The 15,159-nt window shown below is 42.6% G+C and overlaps 1 protein-coding gene across 1 annotated transcript in view; it reads left to right on the forward strand.

The window, feature by feature from the left end:
* LOC135226126 (proteasome subunit alpha type-4-like) overlaps positions 1–15,159 on the forward strand; it is a 34,752-nt gene that overhangs the window by 1,103 nt on the left and 18,490 nt on the right. Inside the window, exon 2 of the mRNA XM_064265576.1 lies at positions 7,839–8,044. Within this exon, the coding sequence (XP_064121646.1) occupies positions 7,839–8,044 (206 nt within the window). The remainder of the gene's footprint in view (positions 1–7,838; positions 8,045–15,159) is intronic.

Genomic DNA, 15,159 nt, shown 5'->3' on the forward strand with positions numbered 1-15,159 from the left:
GCCTCGGGTTGAGGGGATTTCTGGTAATCATGAATAAACGACTTCCTTTTGCTAAGAAATTTTCAACAGAGATATCTCTTAGACATGTTCGGCGCTGCTTACCGCACTGTAACAGAATTCTGTACGAGTCTACGCAGCATAGCACTATAATAATGCTCTCCTGCTTATGCAAAGCGCAGCCTTATTAGGGAAGGAAGCATGCTTAGTGAGGGGAATGGATGAGTCTGCTGGGGACCATTTCCTCGCTGGAGAAGCTTGTTTCCCTGAATAGACTGCAATTCAGACCTCTACAGTTTTTTCCTACAGGAGAAAACTGAAATAACATCAAAGATCTAGAGATAATTCTAAACGTCTCTCAATGGGTTAAGGATCACCTCAGGTGATAATGAGAGGGAGCCAGGCATCCGGACAGAGGTCCTGGCAACATAATCTAAAAGAATTGGAAGCAATTTGGTTGGCTCTCCAGTTCCTCGAAGAGTGAGGTTTTGGTCGAGTGGTCCAAATCATCTCAGATAATTCCGCAGCTCTCTCATATCCAAAGAAAAAGAGAGATGGTTATCGGCATAGGCACGGAACGTAACGATCCGTAAGAGGTTCGTTACACGATTGCACGTCCGTGCGGATCTTCTCGATCGACGGCAAGCAACTACTGACGTTTGACTTTTGAGTAATCCTCGCTTAGAAGTATGTCGAGAGTTGTGGAGACTTTGGGGATGTCCTTTCGTAGATTTTGCAATATTGAAGACGAAGAAGCTTCCTCTACGTTGCGCCCTTATTCTCGATCCGAGAGCGGTAGCAATAGACGCCATCCTATAGTATGGAATGGGGATAGTTGGTTAGCCCTCCCCTCCCCATTCAAAAGCTTAGGAAATGTAATAAGATAATCGCTGGCGTCAGAGGGAGTGAGAAAGACGCTGATCGCCCCCCCATGTTGGCCTTCGAGAGGCTGGATTCACAGAGGTCACGTCCTTCAGAGAGCACTTTCCAAGGACCCTTCCGAGAGAATCGGTCTACTCTAACAGCCTCACTTCGAGAGGTACCTAAATCTCTCCGCTCTGAGTCTGAATGCGTTCAGACTGTCAAGAAGCGAGTGATCTTCAAGATTAATTGCAAGTCTCATTGCCAAAGCAAAGCAGTGCTGCATATTTTGCAGTGTACCAATCGGAGTGGGCCGTTTCTGGACATAGGGCAGGAAGAATGACTGTTCCTCTACCCCTGACCTCTGTGAATGACTTTACCGTGCCTTCCCATTCCGTCTGAAGTATGGGATAAGCTAACAGTCCCAACGATTGTAGAATACGGAAATATGTTGTTGACGGCCTCTAGGCTCAGAGATTCGGATCTGTCAAACAACAAAGACCCTTCACGATCTTTGAGGTCTGCGGAAATCTTGATGGAACTTAGACGTAGTCTGAAGTTCTTGATGTCAAAGCATTTCGAACCTCTCCTTTCTGTAAACTTAATACACGTGACCAGAAAGGCTAATTTTCTAACCACTCTAGCTACGGCAATGAGGGTTAGTGAGGTTTTAGCCATCATCAGAGGTTTTTGGCTTTAGAGGACATAATTCGGTGTCCTCTAAGCCTTCCGTTCTTGCTAAGAACGAAAACCCGTCTAACCCTTGGCCCAGAGGCCTGGAGATCAAGGGGATGGCACAAAATTATTGGGCAAGAGCCACAGAGAGTCCTGTGCCCTGGTCGGGGCTCTCAAGTTTTATCTTGATAAAACTAAAGAAAGTCAAGGTCATTCGGACAATCTGCGGTGTTCCGTAAAAAGACCAGACTTGCCCCATGTCGAAGAACGCCCTGGCGTTATTTTTAAGGAGTCTTTCTAAGAGGCTTCATTCGTCATGTTTGAACAAAGATTTGAAACCTTTTAAAGTAAGTGCTCACGAGGTGAGGGCGCGGCCTCGGAAGCATTTCAACAGAGCATGACACTCGGTAATATCCTGAGTGCCACGTTTTGAGCGAAGCAACTCTGTGTTTCGCTTTCACACTCCCGGACGGGATGTGAAGACGACATATGAGATCTGCGAGTCGCTAGGACATACATATCCGTAGAAATATTATTGGAGGCAGGAAGCAGCACGAATCCTATCCTATAGAAAAAGGGATAGGTGTGCTTTTAACTTTGAAGGGTTGGTCGCTTGAGGCGCTTTCCCTTTCGTTAGCCTAGAAGTTATGGGACTAACTTCGATAGGTTAGGTCAGGTGGTGGTTTTAGCTTCGTTGCCCTCACAGTATGGTCAATATGGTCTAGTCACATTGTGGTCACGTTGTTGACAGATCATCTAGAGCGCACCAACTACACAGGTCACTACCTTGTTGGCAACTCTAGTAAAGCAAAGCAGACTTCGGTGACAGTAATCAAGAAGTCAGCTATGCTAACAGGTAAGGAATCAAGATGTCAATCATCTGCACTTGAGGTGTTTCCTAAATCCTTCTATTCTGTCCCTTCCCACCTCCAATGGTGGGATTCAGCTATATATATATCTGACAGGTAAGTTTCATGAACAAAATGTTATTGTTATGATACAATAAAGTTTGTTCATACTTACCTGGCAGATATATATAATTAAAGTACCCACCCACCTCCCCTCAGGGGACAGTGGTATGAAAAAAATGAAGAAAATGGGAATGATTCCTGAATATCCGAACCTCCCAGCGGCGGGAATGGTACTAACCACCTGGCCGCCCACATGCGTGTGCCGGGAGTTTGAAATTCTGTCGGACGTCGGAATACAGCTATATATATATCTGCCAGGTAAGTATGAACAAACTTTATTGTATCATAACAATAACATTTTGTCTCTTGGTACAAGGACAAGTGTCGTTATTCTTTACTATTAGTGATTCACGATACCTTTATAAATTACGGCATTGGGTGTAATGCACTATAGCAAAATCTTGTTCTGATACGAGTGTTCTTTACAGAAATATTGCCAAAAAACGTGCTTGCACTGTCTCTGAAACCCATAGTAGGTATGCTGCTTAGTTGTCAATCAAGTTTTTGCCTTGTTCAAGATTCAACGGCCGTAATTCCAGCTACGCCGAAAGTATATTCCTATTGTTAAAGGACCTCAGGTTTGTATAGTTAGGAACAATACAATTTTCGACATTGTTATTTTTTTCTCATAAACAATTCACTAAACGGTTGTCTGCTAGACTAGTGGATTCTGGCTGAAAAATGATTCCCGTCATGGCTTTGCTGTAAACAAACTCACATATTTAAAGTGGAATTTGGAGTGAATTAAGAACGAATTGCATATACAGTGGTCCTCGAGTTACGACGTTGATCCGTTCTTTAAGATGTGTCGTAACACGATTTTCAGAGTAAGTCGAAACATAAAAAAATACCACATGAATTAATGTAAATATTAATAAAAAAGAGAGAACAATTCCTTACCTTGATTTATTTGGTTGGCTTGCACACTGGAGAGGAAGCTGCAGGTGCTGGAGATGCTGGGGCAGGTGAGTCTGGAGGTGAGGCAGAACCTCCAGAAGGTGCTGGAGATGCTGGGGCAGGTGAGTCTGGAGGTGAGGCAGAACATTCAGAAGGTGCTGGAGATTCTGGGGCAGGTGAGTCTGGAGTAGTAGAGGCAGCTGAGGTAGAGGGTACAGGATCTGTTGCAGGCATCTCTACCTTCTTAAATTACTGCTCCAGGTTAGTCTGAACAGAGAGCAACCTCTTCTCATCCAAGATCTCCTTGTAACATTGCATCAAATCCATGATGCCTCTGGAAACCCTAGTGAACCTTTCCAAGTTGGGATCCTGAGCCTCAAAAGTTGCCAACGCTTGCTGCAACTCTGCAAAACCTCTTGCCAAGTCCTGCCTTGTGAAAGCCCTAGGCTCTGGGGTGGGTGCTGCTTCTTCTTCCTCTATGATCTGCTTCTCCAGCTGTATCAGGTCCTTAGCAGATAACTCCTCTCCATGAGATTCCAGCAGCTGCCTGTAACATCATCAACCTCCATCTCCAAATTGATTTCCTTACTCAGGGCAACAATGTTCTTTATAACATGCTGAACTGTGTCCTCAAACCCATGGAAATCATTCACAAATTGAGGACAGATTTTTTTCCGGACACCATTCCTGTTTGTTTGCTTAACCTCCTCCCAGGAATCAGCAATGTTCTTTACGGCATCAAGGATGATGTAGGATTTCCAAAAGTCCTTCAGAGTCAAGTCCTTCTTGGTTTCAGTTGCCTGTAAAGCCATAGCAATTGTCCTTCGGAGGTAGTAGGCCTTAAACGAAGCAATCACTCCTTGGTCCATAGGCTGTAAAAGGGCCGTGGTATTAGGTGGAAGGTAAACCACCTTGACATTAGGGGTAAAGTCTCCCAGCTGGGCAGGGTGTCCAGGGGCATTGTCCAGCACTAGCAACACCTTAAAGGGGATACCCTTTGAGGCACAATACTGCTCCACACTTGGCACAAAATAGTTTACGAACCAGCACCCTTGCCTTCTTATTTGACCTCCAAATTACTGGTAGTTGACCCTTCCAAATGCCCTTGAGTGCCCTTGGATTTTCAGCCTGATACACCAGCAAGGGCTTCAGTTTGAAGTCGCCAGCAGCATTACCCCCAAGAAGTAAAGTTAGCCTCTCCTTGCTGGCTTTATGACCAGGTGGTGACTTCTTCCCCTTGGCGATGTATGTGCGGTTAGGCATACGCTTCCAAAACAAACCTGTCTCATCCACATTGAACACTTGCTGAGCAGAATAACCCCCCTCCTTAATTATCTCAGCCAACGCTTTAGGAAATTCACTCGCTGCTTTCTCATCCCCACTAGCAGCTTCACCTTGCACTTTAAGTTTATGGTAATTGGCCCAAGCCTTAAATCGCATAAACCAACCCCTACTAGCCACAAACTCTTCACTTTCACTTCCTTCCCCCTTTACTTTTTTCAATGCTTCAAACAATCTTTTCGCCTTCTCCTGAATCACCATAAGGCTGACTGGAATACGCCGTTGATTTTGGTCTTCCAACTAAAGCACCAATAAACTTAACATTTCAATGACTAGACCACTACGCTGCTTGGTTATCACTGTCGCTTTCATAGGAGCAGATCCTTTCACGTATTCAACGATGCGCTCTTTATCTTTGATAATGGTAGCAACAGTCGAACGACTAAGGCCAAGCGACCAGCCAATGTTTGTTGGTGTTTCTCCCTTTTCAGATCGCTTTATAATGTCCACTTTAACTTCCATGGTGATGGCCTTTCTTTTCTTTGATGCACTACCATCAGAAGAGTCTGCCTTATGCTTGGGAGCCATAACCAAGGGCAAAAAGTAACAAAAACGATAAAACGAGAGAGAGAGAGAGAGAGAGAGAGAGAGAGAGGCAGCGTAAACAACCAAAATGGCGTATGGGCGAGGACTGAGTGTAGGGAAGCGATGCCGTCTTCTCGCACACAAAGTGTATTCTTCCGCTGTGCGCCCGAAACTAGTTCGCGCTTCTTTACGTCGCTTACGACACTAAACCGCGTAAGACGGAATGACGCATAATATTATTTTTTATGTTCTAAAGGGTCCACAATAATACAAAGTGTAAAAAGTCCGTGTATAATTTTGAAGACTTTACAGAAAGCTTTCGAACCCTTCCCTGGGTTCATCTTCAGTCCAAATGAACAATAAGTTACAACAAGTACAGAAGGTAAAATTTCCTTTAAAAAAAACAAGGAGTCGTTGGAAGATCGTTGTAGGCAACGGTCGTTAGCTCGTTAATGGGCCAGGTGATGAGGAAAGAGGGTAGTTAATAACAACTAGGTGATATCCTCTCCCCTATCAATCATTCTGGCTGCAATTCTGTTGGATCTTCGTACAGGTTGTTGCAACATTACATGAAGTCCTTCATCCAAGGGCGTAGATTGGACACCGTAATCAGACTCCCCCGGGGCAGCGGTTACCTGGACTGGAAGAGGCAAGGCAGAGGCAGCATCAGGAGAGGGAAAAACAGAGCCTGTCCTACAGTTAAAATCTTTTAAAAACATACTAGTAATATAAAAATTAACAAATGGGTCTTCATTGACAAAAGACTTGTTTCCTTTGAATGATTCTCCTAAACTTATGGCAGCTCCCTCGACTAGTCGTCTGACATTTACATTGTTACTTTTGCAGCCAGAAGGATTGATAGGGGAGAGGATATCACCTAGTTGTTATTAACTACCCTCTCTCTTCATCACCTGGCCCATTAACAAGCTAACGACCGTTGTCAACGATCTTTAACAACTTGTTTTTTAAATTTACCTCTGTACTTGTTGTAACTTATTGTTCATTTGGACTGAAGATGAACCCAGGGAAGGGTTCGAAAGCTTTCTGTAAAGTCTTCAAAATTATACACGGACTTTTTACACTTTGTATTATTGTGGACCCTTTAGAACATTATATATACTCTCGTGATAGAGAGTTTTCCCTATTATTTTTTATATTTTTATGGGGGCGCGTTCGTAACCACGAAACAGCTTAAGTCGAAACCGGCGAAACCCGAAGACTCACTGTAATTACAATCAAATAAGCACTGTGGTGTTTCAGTTGTGATGGTAGTAAGGAGAAAACCACCGATTACCAGGTAAAAATGCATTTCAGTTTAAAACGACCCTGGGAATAAGACGTCTCATACTTTCACTAGTACATATAGGCAACAAAATGTTGCTTTATTGTGCTGATTACAACTATAACCTTGAGTAATAATTATCAATAAATTTTAATATATATATGCAAATATTGTTCAAATAAGGACTGGGAAGGACATGTCCACGATTGCGAAGACTTCACATGCTTATTTTACTTCGTATGGTAGTTTCATATATCTCGTTTTGCTGACGAAACTTCAATCTTTTGAATAATATGCTTATTCAATTGTATTGTTGTTTCACCAATTAAGTATTGAGTGAAAAGGTGGTCTTTCATTGGATCAATGGTTGCACAGCGGTGTTTTACCCTATTTTCAATTTCTTTATTCGACAGGTCTGCAAACAAGTATACCTATCGCTTAAAAAAAAAAAATTGTGAATTCTCAATATTCTGTGTTCGTCTTGACATGTTAGGGCAACATAGGGTATTATTTATTTGTTTCTCCTTTATTACCCCCCCCCCCTTTTTTTTTTTTCAAACTCTGCCTCTGTAAGCAGGGAACTGCTAATTTTTCAGTGTTTTCCATGATTCAATAAATTTGAAACCGTAAACTGTAGGACTCCTAAAAAGTGGTTAGCTAGGTCAGGGCTATGGCATGTCTATTATGGTCATATTCCCTCTGAAATGCCTGTTAGTCCTACAGTAGCCCTGATCCATTACTCTGCATCCACTCCGTATTGTTATTCATTGACAACAGAATTTGAGAAGTGGGTGAATGATCCTTTTCGAGGTAATATGATCATTGCCTACAAGGAATTTTAACAAAATTGGTCAAGTGATTTACGTATTTGATACTCTTTCCATAAGGAATATGAGAGGCAATATACTGATTGGCCAAACTAATGGGCGGTTTTTAAAACTGATATGGTAAGTTGGTCTGCAAAACTAATGTTTTCACCCCCCATGTTTTTATAATGCTAATAAATATAATAAAAACCAAACAAAAACTCATTATACATAGAACCAAGAGATGTCAGAATGCCAATTGCAACAGTGCATTCTAGGCTTACTTTATTTTTCCTTCTTTGCAAACCTAAAAGGTAAATTCACTTATTCCTGGAGTTTTTAAATATCTTTGGTTTGTAATATTCTGTACATGGTGTATCATTTTGTTGTCTCACATTTATTTCCAATGATTTCATGTTTGTCTGTTCCACAGGTTTTTTTTTTCAGTTTTAATACTTTTGTAATGAATGTTTTCTTTAACAGGCGCGTCGTTATGATTCAAAAACTACAATCTTCTCTCCTGAAGGGAGATTGTACCAAGTTGAGTATGCTATGGAAGCCATTGGCCACGCTGGTACCTGCTTAGGGATTCTGGCAAATGATGGCATTGTTTTAGCTGCTGAGCGAAGAAACACCAACAAACTTCTTGATGATGTTTTCTTATCTGACAAGATATATAAAATTGATGAGTATGTATTTTTGTCAGATTTTAAGTAGTTATTATTTTTGTTGTAAGGTGTCATATTATGATTAGCAGAATATTCTAATTGTAGGTAGCTAGAGGAAAACAGTACGATATACAGTAGTTTTTCCACCTTCACATTGTGAGTTGTGACCAAATCTGGTGTAGGAAAATTTCACAGCATCTGCCTTGTTATATGTCTAAAGAGATGGCTAACTGCAGGATATCACCTCATTTCACATACACTTTTCAGTGCCATCTTGCACTAACTAGATCTGAAGGCCCTTTTTAGCATTACCACTCTATCAACCCCAAACTTCCAAGGTCTCCCTCCTTTCTTCATATACTCCCAAATTAATACATTTTTGCTTTATCGGACATGTCTGGTATTTGGTAGACCAAACCCCTTCAATGTAGTACATACTTTGATTTATATTTTCAATATGCTAACCATTTCTCATGTTTTTCAGATCTCTATTTTAAATGAAGATCAACTTGGGTGATTTAGATTTTTACATTTTCAACAACCACATTTCCTTCTCCTGTATTAATGAGTTTGTTCATGAAACTTACCTGTCAGATATATATACAGCTGCACTCTCTGAAGTCCGACAGAATTTTAAAAACTTCCGACACACGCAGTGGTCGGCCAGGTGGTTAGTACCCATTCCCGCCGCTGGGAGGCGGGTATCAGGAACCATTCCCATTTTCTATTCATAATTTTTCTGTCGCCGGTGCTGAAAACACCTGTTTTCAGTACCTCTGTCTTAGGATTTTGGAAACTTCATTGCCGCTAAGTATCCTAATTGTCTTTTGATTTATTTACTATGGATTTGTGGCTAGGCATACGCTATCTTAAATTGATTTGAATTTGATTCATTTTTGCATAAAATATCTGAATCTAGTTAGGCTAGTTTCAGACGGGTTTGTCTGCAAAGATAGGGTGTGGCTACCGAAAGCTTCGGTAGATCCGCACTTGGTATGTACGAGGGGTATGGGTCTTGCTTCTTTGTTGAGATTTGTCATGTAAGGAGTGTGAGACTTTGTCTATTCCGTAAGGAAGACGTATGATTCGTATGTACGCAATTAATCAGTAAACATGTCTAATTCCGTAAGGAAGACGTATGATTCGTATGTACGCAATTAATCAGTAACAAAAGTCAGGGTAGTGAACCTGCTAACCTTCCTGTAGACTTTATTTTGCCTAACCCTGTAGTATGGCCTACGGGCTATGAATATGTCTACGAGAGGTGCTCGCTCTCCTTCATTGCTGTGAAGTGCTACTTCTGTAATTGTTACTCCTAACCCTGCAGTGTTGCCTTCGGGCCCTAAGCAGTGTCTGTAGAGGAATTGCCCTTTCTCTGATACTCTTTCGATTCGTAACTTAGAATCGAAAGTGCTTGCTTTAGAGAGTAAAAGTGAAGTGCAGAAGTGCAGTGATTCCCCTTGTGTAGTGGAGGGTGCGTCAGATCGGCCTCGTTTCGCCTCTAGGCCTGGACCTCTGCTTGACTCCCAGAACCCGGGGAGGGAGCATGTCGAAAGCCTAAGGAGGGTTACAAGGAACCCCCACCGATCTGGCGTGCCTTCAGCAGTTTCTGATGAAAATCCCCAGACTGCCAAAGTGCGTGCGCGTGCACGAATCCTGAAAGATTGCTTCTCGTCCTCCGAAGCGTCCTCCCCGTGCAGGTGTTGGAGCTTTCGGAAGGACTCGCGCCCTCTAAATAGAAGCTTTATAGAAGAGGACGCTTCACGTCCTCTCTCTCTCTCTCGTTATGCGTTTCAGTGAGAAGTAAGAAGGCGAACGTCGCCTGAACTCGTGTCCGTCTTTCCACCGAGAAATACGTAAAAGAAGTCATAGTAGCAGAAAGCTTTTGAGAGCGGACGCCCGGTGCACGCCAAGCGCGCGCCAGTGGACGCCGAGCGTGCACCAGCGCACGCCAGGTGTGTCGCCTGGCTGAACGTTTCTGTTGAACTCTTCAAGCTCTTGTTTCAGATTTGGGCCTAAAGAATTTTTACCTCTACCTTCGGTGATACCTTCTACCTCACCTGCAAAGAATGTGAAGTAGGCAGTGCTTCGGAGAAGCTTAAAGTGAACAGACAACTTCTTCTTCGAAACCCAGCAAGACATCGGGTTTCGTGAATTCAAGAGGTCTCTGTCAATTAATATTGCTTTTCGCATAGGTGGATGGAGTTAAGGAAAGCTCAAGGGAAGATCTCGTTTGCTCTACCGCAACCTTTGCCATTCTGCCAATAAATTTAAGTTGCCACTACCGCAGTCAAGACTTTGCGATAAGGCAGTTACGGGTTATGTAAGGCTCGATGTCCTGCACGTCAGGACTCTCGGCAACGTTCAGTAGGATTCTTGCAAAGGCACTCATCAAAAGGACGCTCTTCAGGAAAGCGCAAGACAGGACTTCCTTTGCCATACTGCCATAAATTTTAAGCTTTAGCAGGCATTAGTTGTGATACGGGAGAGGAAGCTGGTTGGAGAGTTTTTCTTCCTCTTCCCAGGATAATTTTGGCAAGCTTTTTAGTCCCATCTGCAAAGGGTTTTTCAGATGATAGATTTTTGTTAGTTTTCTAGTCCCAGGGCTCTGACGCTTGCCGAGTTTGAAGACATCGTTCGTTTCTAACCTGGCCGTAAAGTGCCTAGTCTTTCTTAACATATTCTTTCCCCTTCCTCTTCGTTTGAGACGGGAATTCGGAAAAAATTTAAATATGCTCGACTTGTCCTTGGATTACGTTTTTGTCAATTCAGTGGACTTTTTTCCCCCATTATTGACATATATACTTTTCGTTTTTGTTCCAAGTAAGTGGGTATCCCCTCATTGACAAAAAATATCTCTTTGTTCCCGTAAATGGGTTAGTTCTCTTGAACAAACATCTCATTAACTTGTATTGCGTAGGCGAATAATAGCGTCTTATTGACAAGATTCGGAAGATCTCTCATTTCTGTACATTTCGCAGACTCGTACAAGAAATAGACTTGTAGAACTACGTCCAAATGAAACGCTTTATGTCCAATAACATGAAGAAGGCTTTTGATCTGACTGGCTTCGATTTCCTTAAGTTTTTGTTCATGAAACTTGCCTGTCCATGATATTTATTGGTAGCTGTATTTTCCGAATTCAGCTTATATATATGTCTGCCCAGGTAAGTTATGAACAAACTTTATTGTGATTATAATTTCATATTTTGCCGTTGCGTTTATTTTACTTCTGGTTGGTTCAAGTCAATATAACGCTTGCTGTTTTAGTACCTCTTCGGTTGGATGGCAATTGAAGCGGTTTCTTATTGTCTAATTTTAAGGACATTTAATTCGCTTACTCCCTGCAGCCTTCCAAGGAGTTTTCCGATTTATATCTTTTTACCTGTTGTTTTTATGGTAGTGTTCTTGACGACACAAACACGCAAATTCTATATATTTAGCGTTTTCCTCTGTTTTCCGCTTAAAATATACCAGCTTTGAGAGTCTTTCTGCTCAAAAAAATAACGGACCTATTTTCTTCGTAAGATCGGGTTAAAGCTGGCGAAAACCCAGACATAAACCAGTTAAAGAGACGACATTCGTAAGCTGTTATTATGTCTGTCCTCCAGTCCCAACCGAGCCAGTTACAGATCGGGCGGCTGTCATGCGCTGTAAGTTACGTCTCTCTCTTCCTGCGGGATTGATCTGACTAAACCGATTACTCATGTGCTGACGGTTACGTCTCTCCTGCGGGAGAATTGACTGACTAACTTGATAATCTCTATGTCCTACAATCAACGGACTTTTAGGCCTAACGATTTGATTTAATTTTCCTTACGTGAATTAAATAAACGTTGCATTCGTTTTGTTCCCTTACATATGTTCAACAAGAGTATCTCTTAATCCTTTCGGTAGCTCCGTTGTACCAGCACGGTATGGAACTACGAGTCTACCGCCAAAACATTGCACTTTTATTTTGCTCTCCACTGCTTAGGCAAAGCCAGACCCTTATTATGGGAAGTAAGCTACTTCGGGGTATAATGGGATTATATATTCCTTAGCTGGGGACCATTTCCTTCCTGAAGAAGTTTTGTTTCCCCTCCGAATAAGACTGCCAATTCATACCACAGGTTTTTTTTTCCTCTACCGGGAAAACTGAAATTTATTCTTCGAATCTAGGAATGATTCCCTGAACATTCTCTCAGTGCGTCTATCACCTGAGGTGATAGAAAGAAGGTGCCGGAACATCTGGATAGGGTTTCTGATGTCGCTGGATCTTAAATCTGGAAAGAAGTAAAAGCGATTCGGTAGTCCCTCCAGTCCTCGAAACGGAGTTTTTGGGAACCAGTTGGTTCCAGATCAAGCTTCTGATATTCCACCAGCTCTCTCATATCTTTAAGAAGTATCTTCTTCTCGGTCCTTGTTCGGAGTTTACGATAAAGAGCCTATTATAACAAACAAGGCGTAGAATTGTAAACGATCACTCTACCTAGGTTTCCGGTTACAAGGAATTGCTAAAGTCCGTTACGAATTATCGTCTCGATCGGACTCTTAGCAACTTTTCCACTTCCCGAGTGGAATCTTTCTTTAGAAAGTAAAGTTTGAGAGTTATGTGTAGACTTTAGGGACGCCCTTTCATTCTTCTCTTCGATATGTTTTGATACTAATTAGGCTTCCTTCTTTCTTCTGCTCCCTTTTATTCTCGATCCGGGATCTTGTCCCACCATTTAAACCCGCATCCTATGAATGAATTGGGGATGGGGATGGGTTTATCTCTCCTTTTTCCCCTTTTTTCTCTTCTTTCCCAAATTTCGGCTTAGGGAAATTAATAAGAGGATTTATTTGACGTCCACAGGGAGCGACCAATGACGCTGATCACCCCATGTTGGCCTCAGGATCCCTGGATTCACAGAGTCTAATCTATATCGTTCCTAGTTTCACTTTCCAAGGACCTTTTCCCGAAGTGAGAGTCGGTCTTACTCCTAACTCGGAAAGGTACCTATAACCTCTCCGCCTCTGAGTCTGACTACGTTCCAGACTATCGAGATGTTGACAGGTAATAACGATTACGTCCTTCCATTTCCGTCTTGAAGAATGGGATTAAGTCTTGGCTAGTCACCAACTATTAAAGAATATGCAAATAGTGTTGTTGATCGGCCTTTGGGCTCAGAGATTTGTTCGTCTGTTCAAACAACAAAAGGCCCGTTCACACGATCCTAGTGAAGTTCTTGGTGGAATCTTTGAAACTCGCCTCACCATCTACTTTTGTGTCTCACCTGTTTTGCTCTCGGAGTCAGACACTCGGTGCGCAGATTCAGGCGGACAATATTAGTAGCCCTGAGTTTCTTGTTGACCCTTAATAGTCCCGGTTGCGTTTATTTAACCCTCCCCCGATGATCGCTTTTGTAACATTGAGACCCAGTTGGACTGTTCAGGCATTCTTTCCTTCGTGACTTGAATCCGCCTTTTTTGCCCTCCTCGTTCCTTTCTCCTGCACCCATAAGCTCGTAGTCAGGAGTTTGATTCGCTTTGATGACGTTGGGTTGCGTTTTGATACACCCCCAAGGTTTGCTTAGATTGAATCGCCCATGCCAAGTGCCAGACACTCATTACCCTTCAGCGAAGAAGTAGTGCCTTATTGGTCTTCAGGGGGTAACAGCCCTTGCTGTCCTTGATTCGTCTGACTGGACGTCCCAACTGGTCGGTCAACCTGACTTTAGTCACAGAACGGACCTGGACTGTGCAATGTCCCAGGGGTCGAAGCTTTTTCAATATGGAACTTAAGACTTCTAGTCTGAAGTTCTTGATGTCAAAAGCATTGCGAACCTCTCCTACCTGTTAAGCTTCTTGCATGTGATCATGGAAGGCCACTTCTTCTAACCCCACCCTAGATACGACAAAGAAGAGGGTTAGTGAAATTTTTAAGCCATCGTCACGAAGTTTTTGGCTTTAGAGAACCAACAAGGCGGTGTGCCTCCTTCTAAGCCTTCCGTTGTGGGCCTAAGAAATGGAAAACCCTCGTTTTGTCCTTGGGCCAGGAAGCTTTGGAAGCAAGGATTGGCAAAACAAGTTAGTGGGGGCAGGAGCCAGAGAGAAGTCCTGTGCCCTGTCCTGGTCTCCTCAAGTTTTTATCTACATAAAACAACCTCAAGAAAGAAGTCTTAAGTGTCATTCGGGCAAATCTGCAGTTGTTCCGAAAAAGACCGAACTTTGCCCATATCGAAGAACAACCCTGCTGGCTTTTAGTGTTAAGGAAGTTTCTTTCAAAAAATGCTCCTTCCATTTTGGTTTGTGCACAAAGATTTGAAAATCTTTTGATTTGAATGCTTCACGAGGTCGGAGGGCGGCGGCCCTCGGAAGCATTTCAACAGAGCATGGCACCTCATCAAAACCATCCACTGAAGTTACCATTTTTGTTTTAGCGAAAGGGCAACTCTTGGTGTTCCACTTCACACTCCCCTGCCGAGATGTGAATAATGGCAATATGAGATCTGCTGTTCCGCTAGGGCCATACGTGTCTGCAGACACCAATCTTTGGGGGCAAGAAGGTACCACTCATCCTTATCCTGTAAAAAGAAATGGTTTAGGAAAAAGAGCTCTTAATTTTAGTTGTTGAAAAAAAAGTCGCCCGACAACGGCGAACTTCTTAACTCCTTAAGCCTTAGTTAAAAACCCACCTTAACTTTTGGCTTAGGTTGGTCAGGTGGCGTTGAATATATAAATATATATTTGATTTTACTTCTTAGCCCTCATGGTATGGTCAATATTGGGTCTGAAGTTCACGTCGTGGTCTCGCCCCTGTTGACAGATCATCGTGGAGCTTGCGAACCAAGGCTATATAAGGTCCTCTTAACCTCGCTGGCAACCTCTAAGTAGCACAAGCAGACTTACGTGGCAGTAACCACTGAAAGCCAAGCTATGCTAACAAGGTTGGAACCAAGATTGGTAAATCCTCTTGCATGCATTTGTTTCCCAAAATCCTTTTCTATTTCTGTCCCTTCCCACCTTCCAAAAGGTTGGGATTCAGCCTAGTATATATATCTGACAGGTAAGTTTTCATGAACAAAATGATATTGTTTATGAACATAACGTAAAGTTTGTTCATACTTACCTGGCAGATATTATATTAAATCAAGTACCCACCCACCTCCCCT

Source organism: Macrobrachium nipponense, chromosome 20, assembly GCF_015104395.2.
Source record: "Macrobrachium nipponense isolate FS-2020 chromosome 20, ASM1510439v2, whole genome shotgun sequence".
NCBI lineage: Eukaryota > Metazoa > Arthropoda > Malacostraca > Decapoda > Palaemonidae > Macrobrachium > Macrobrachium nipponense.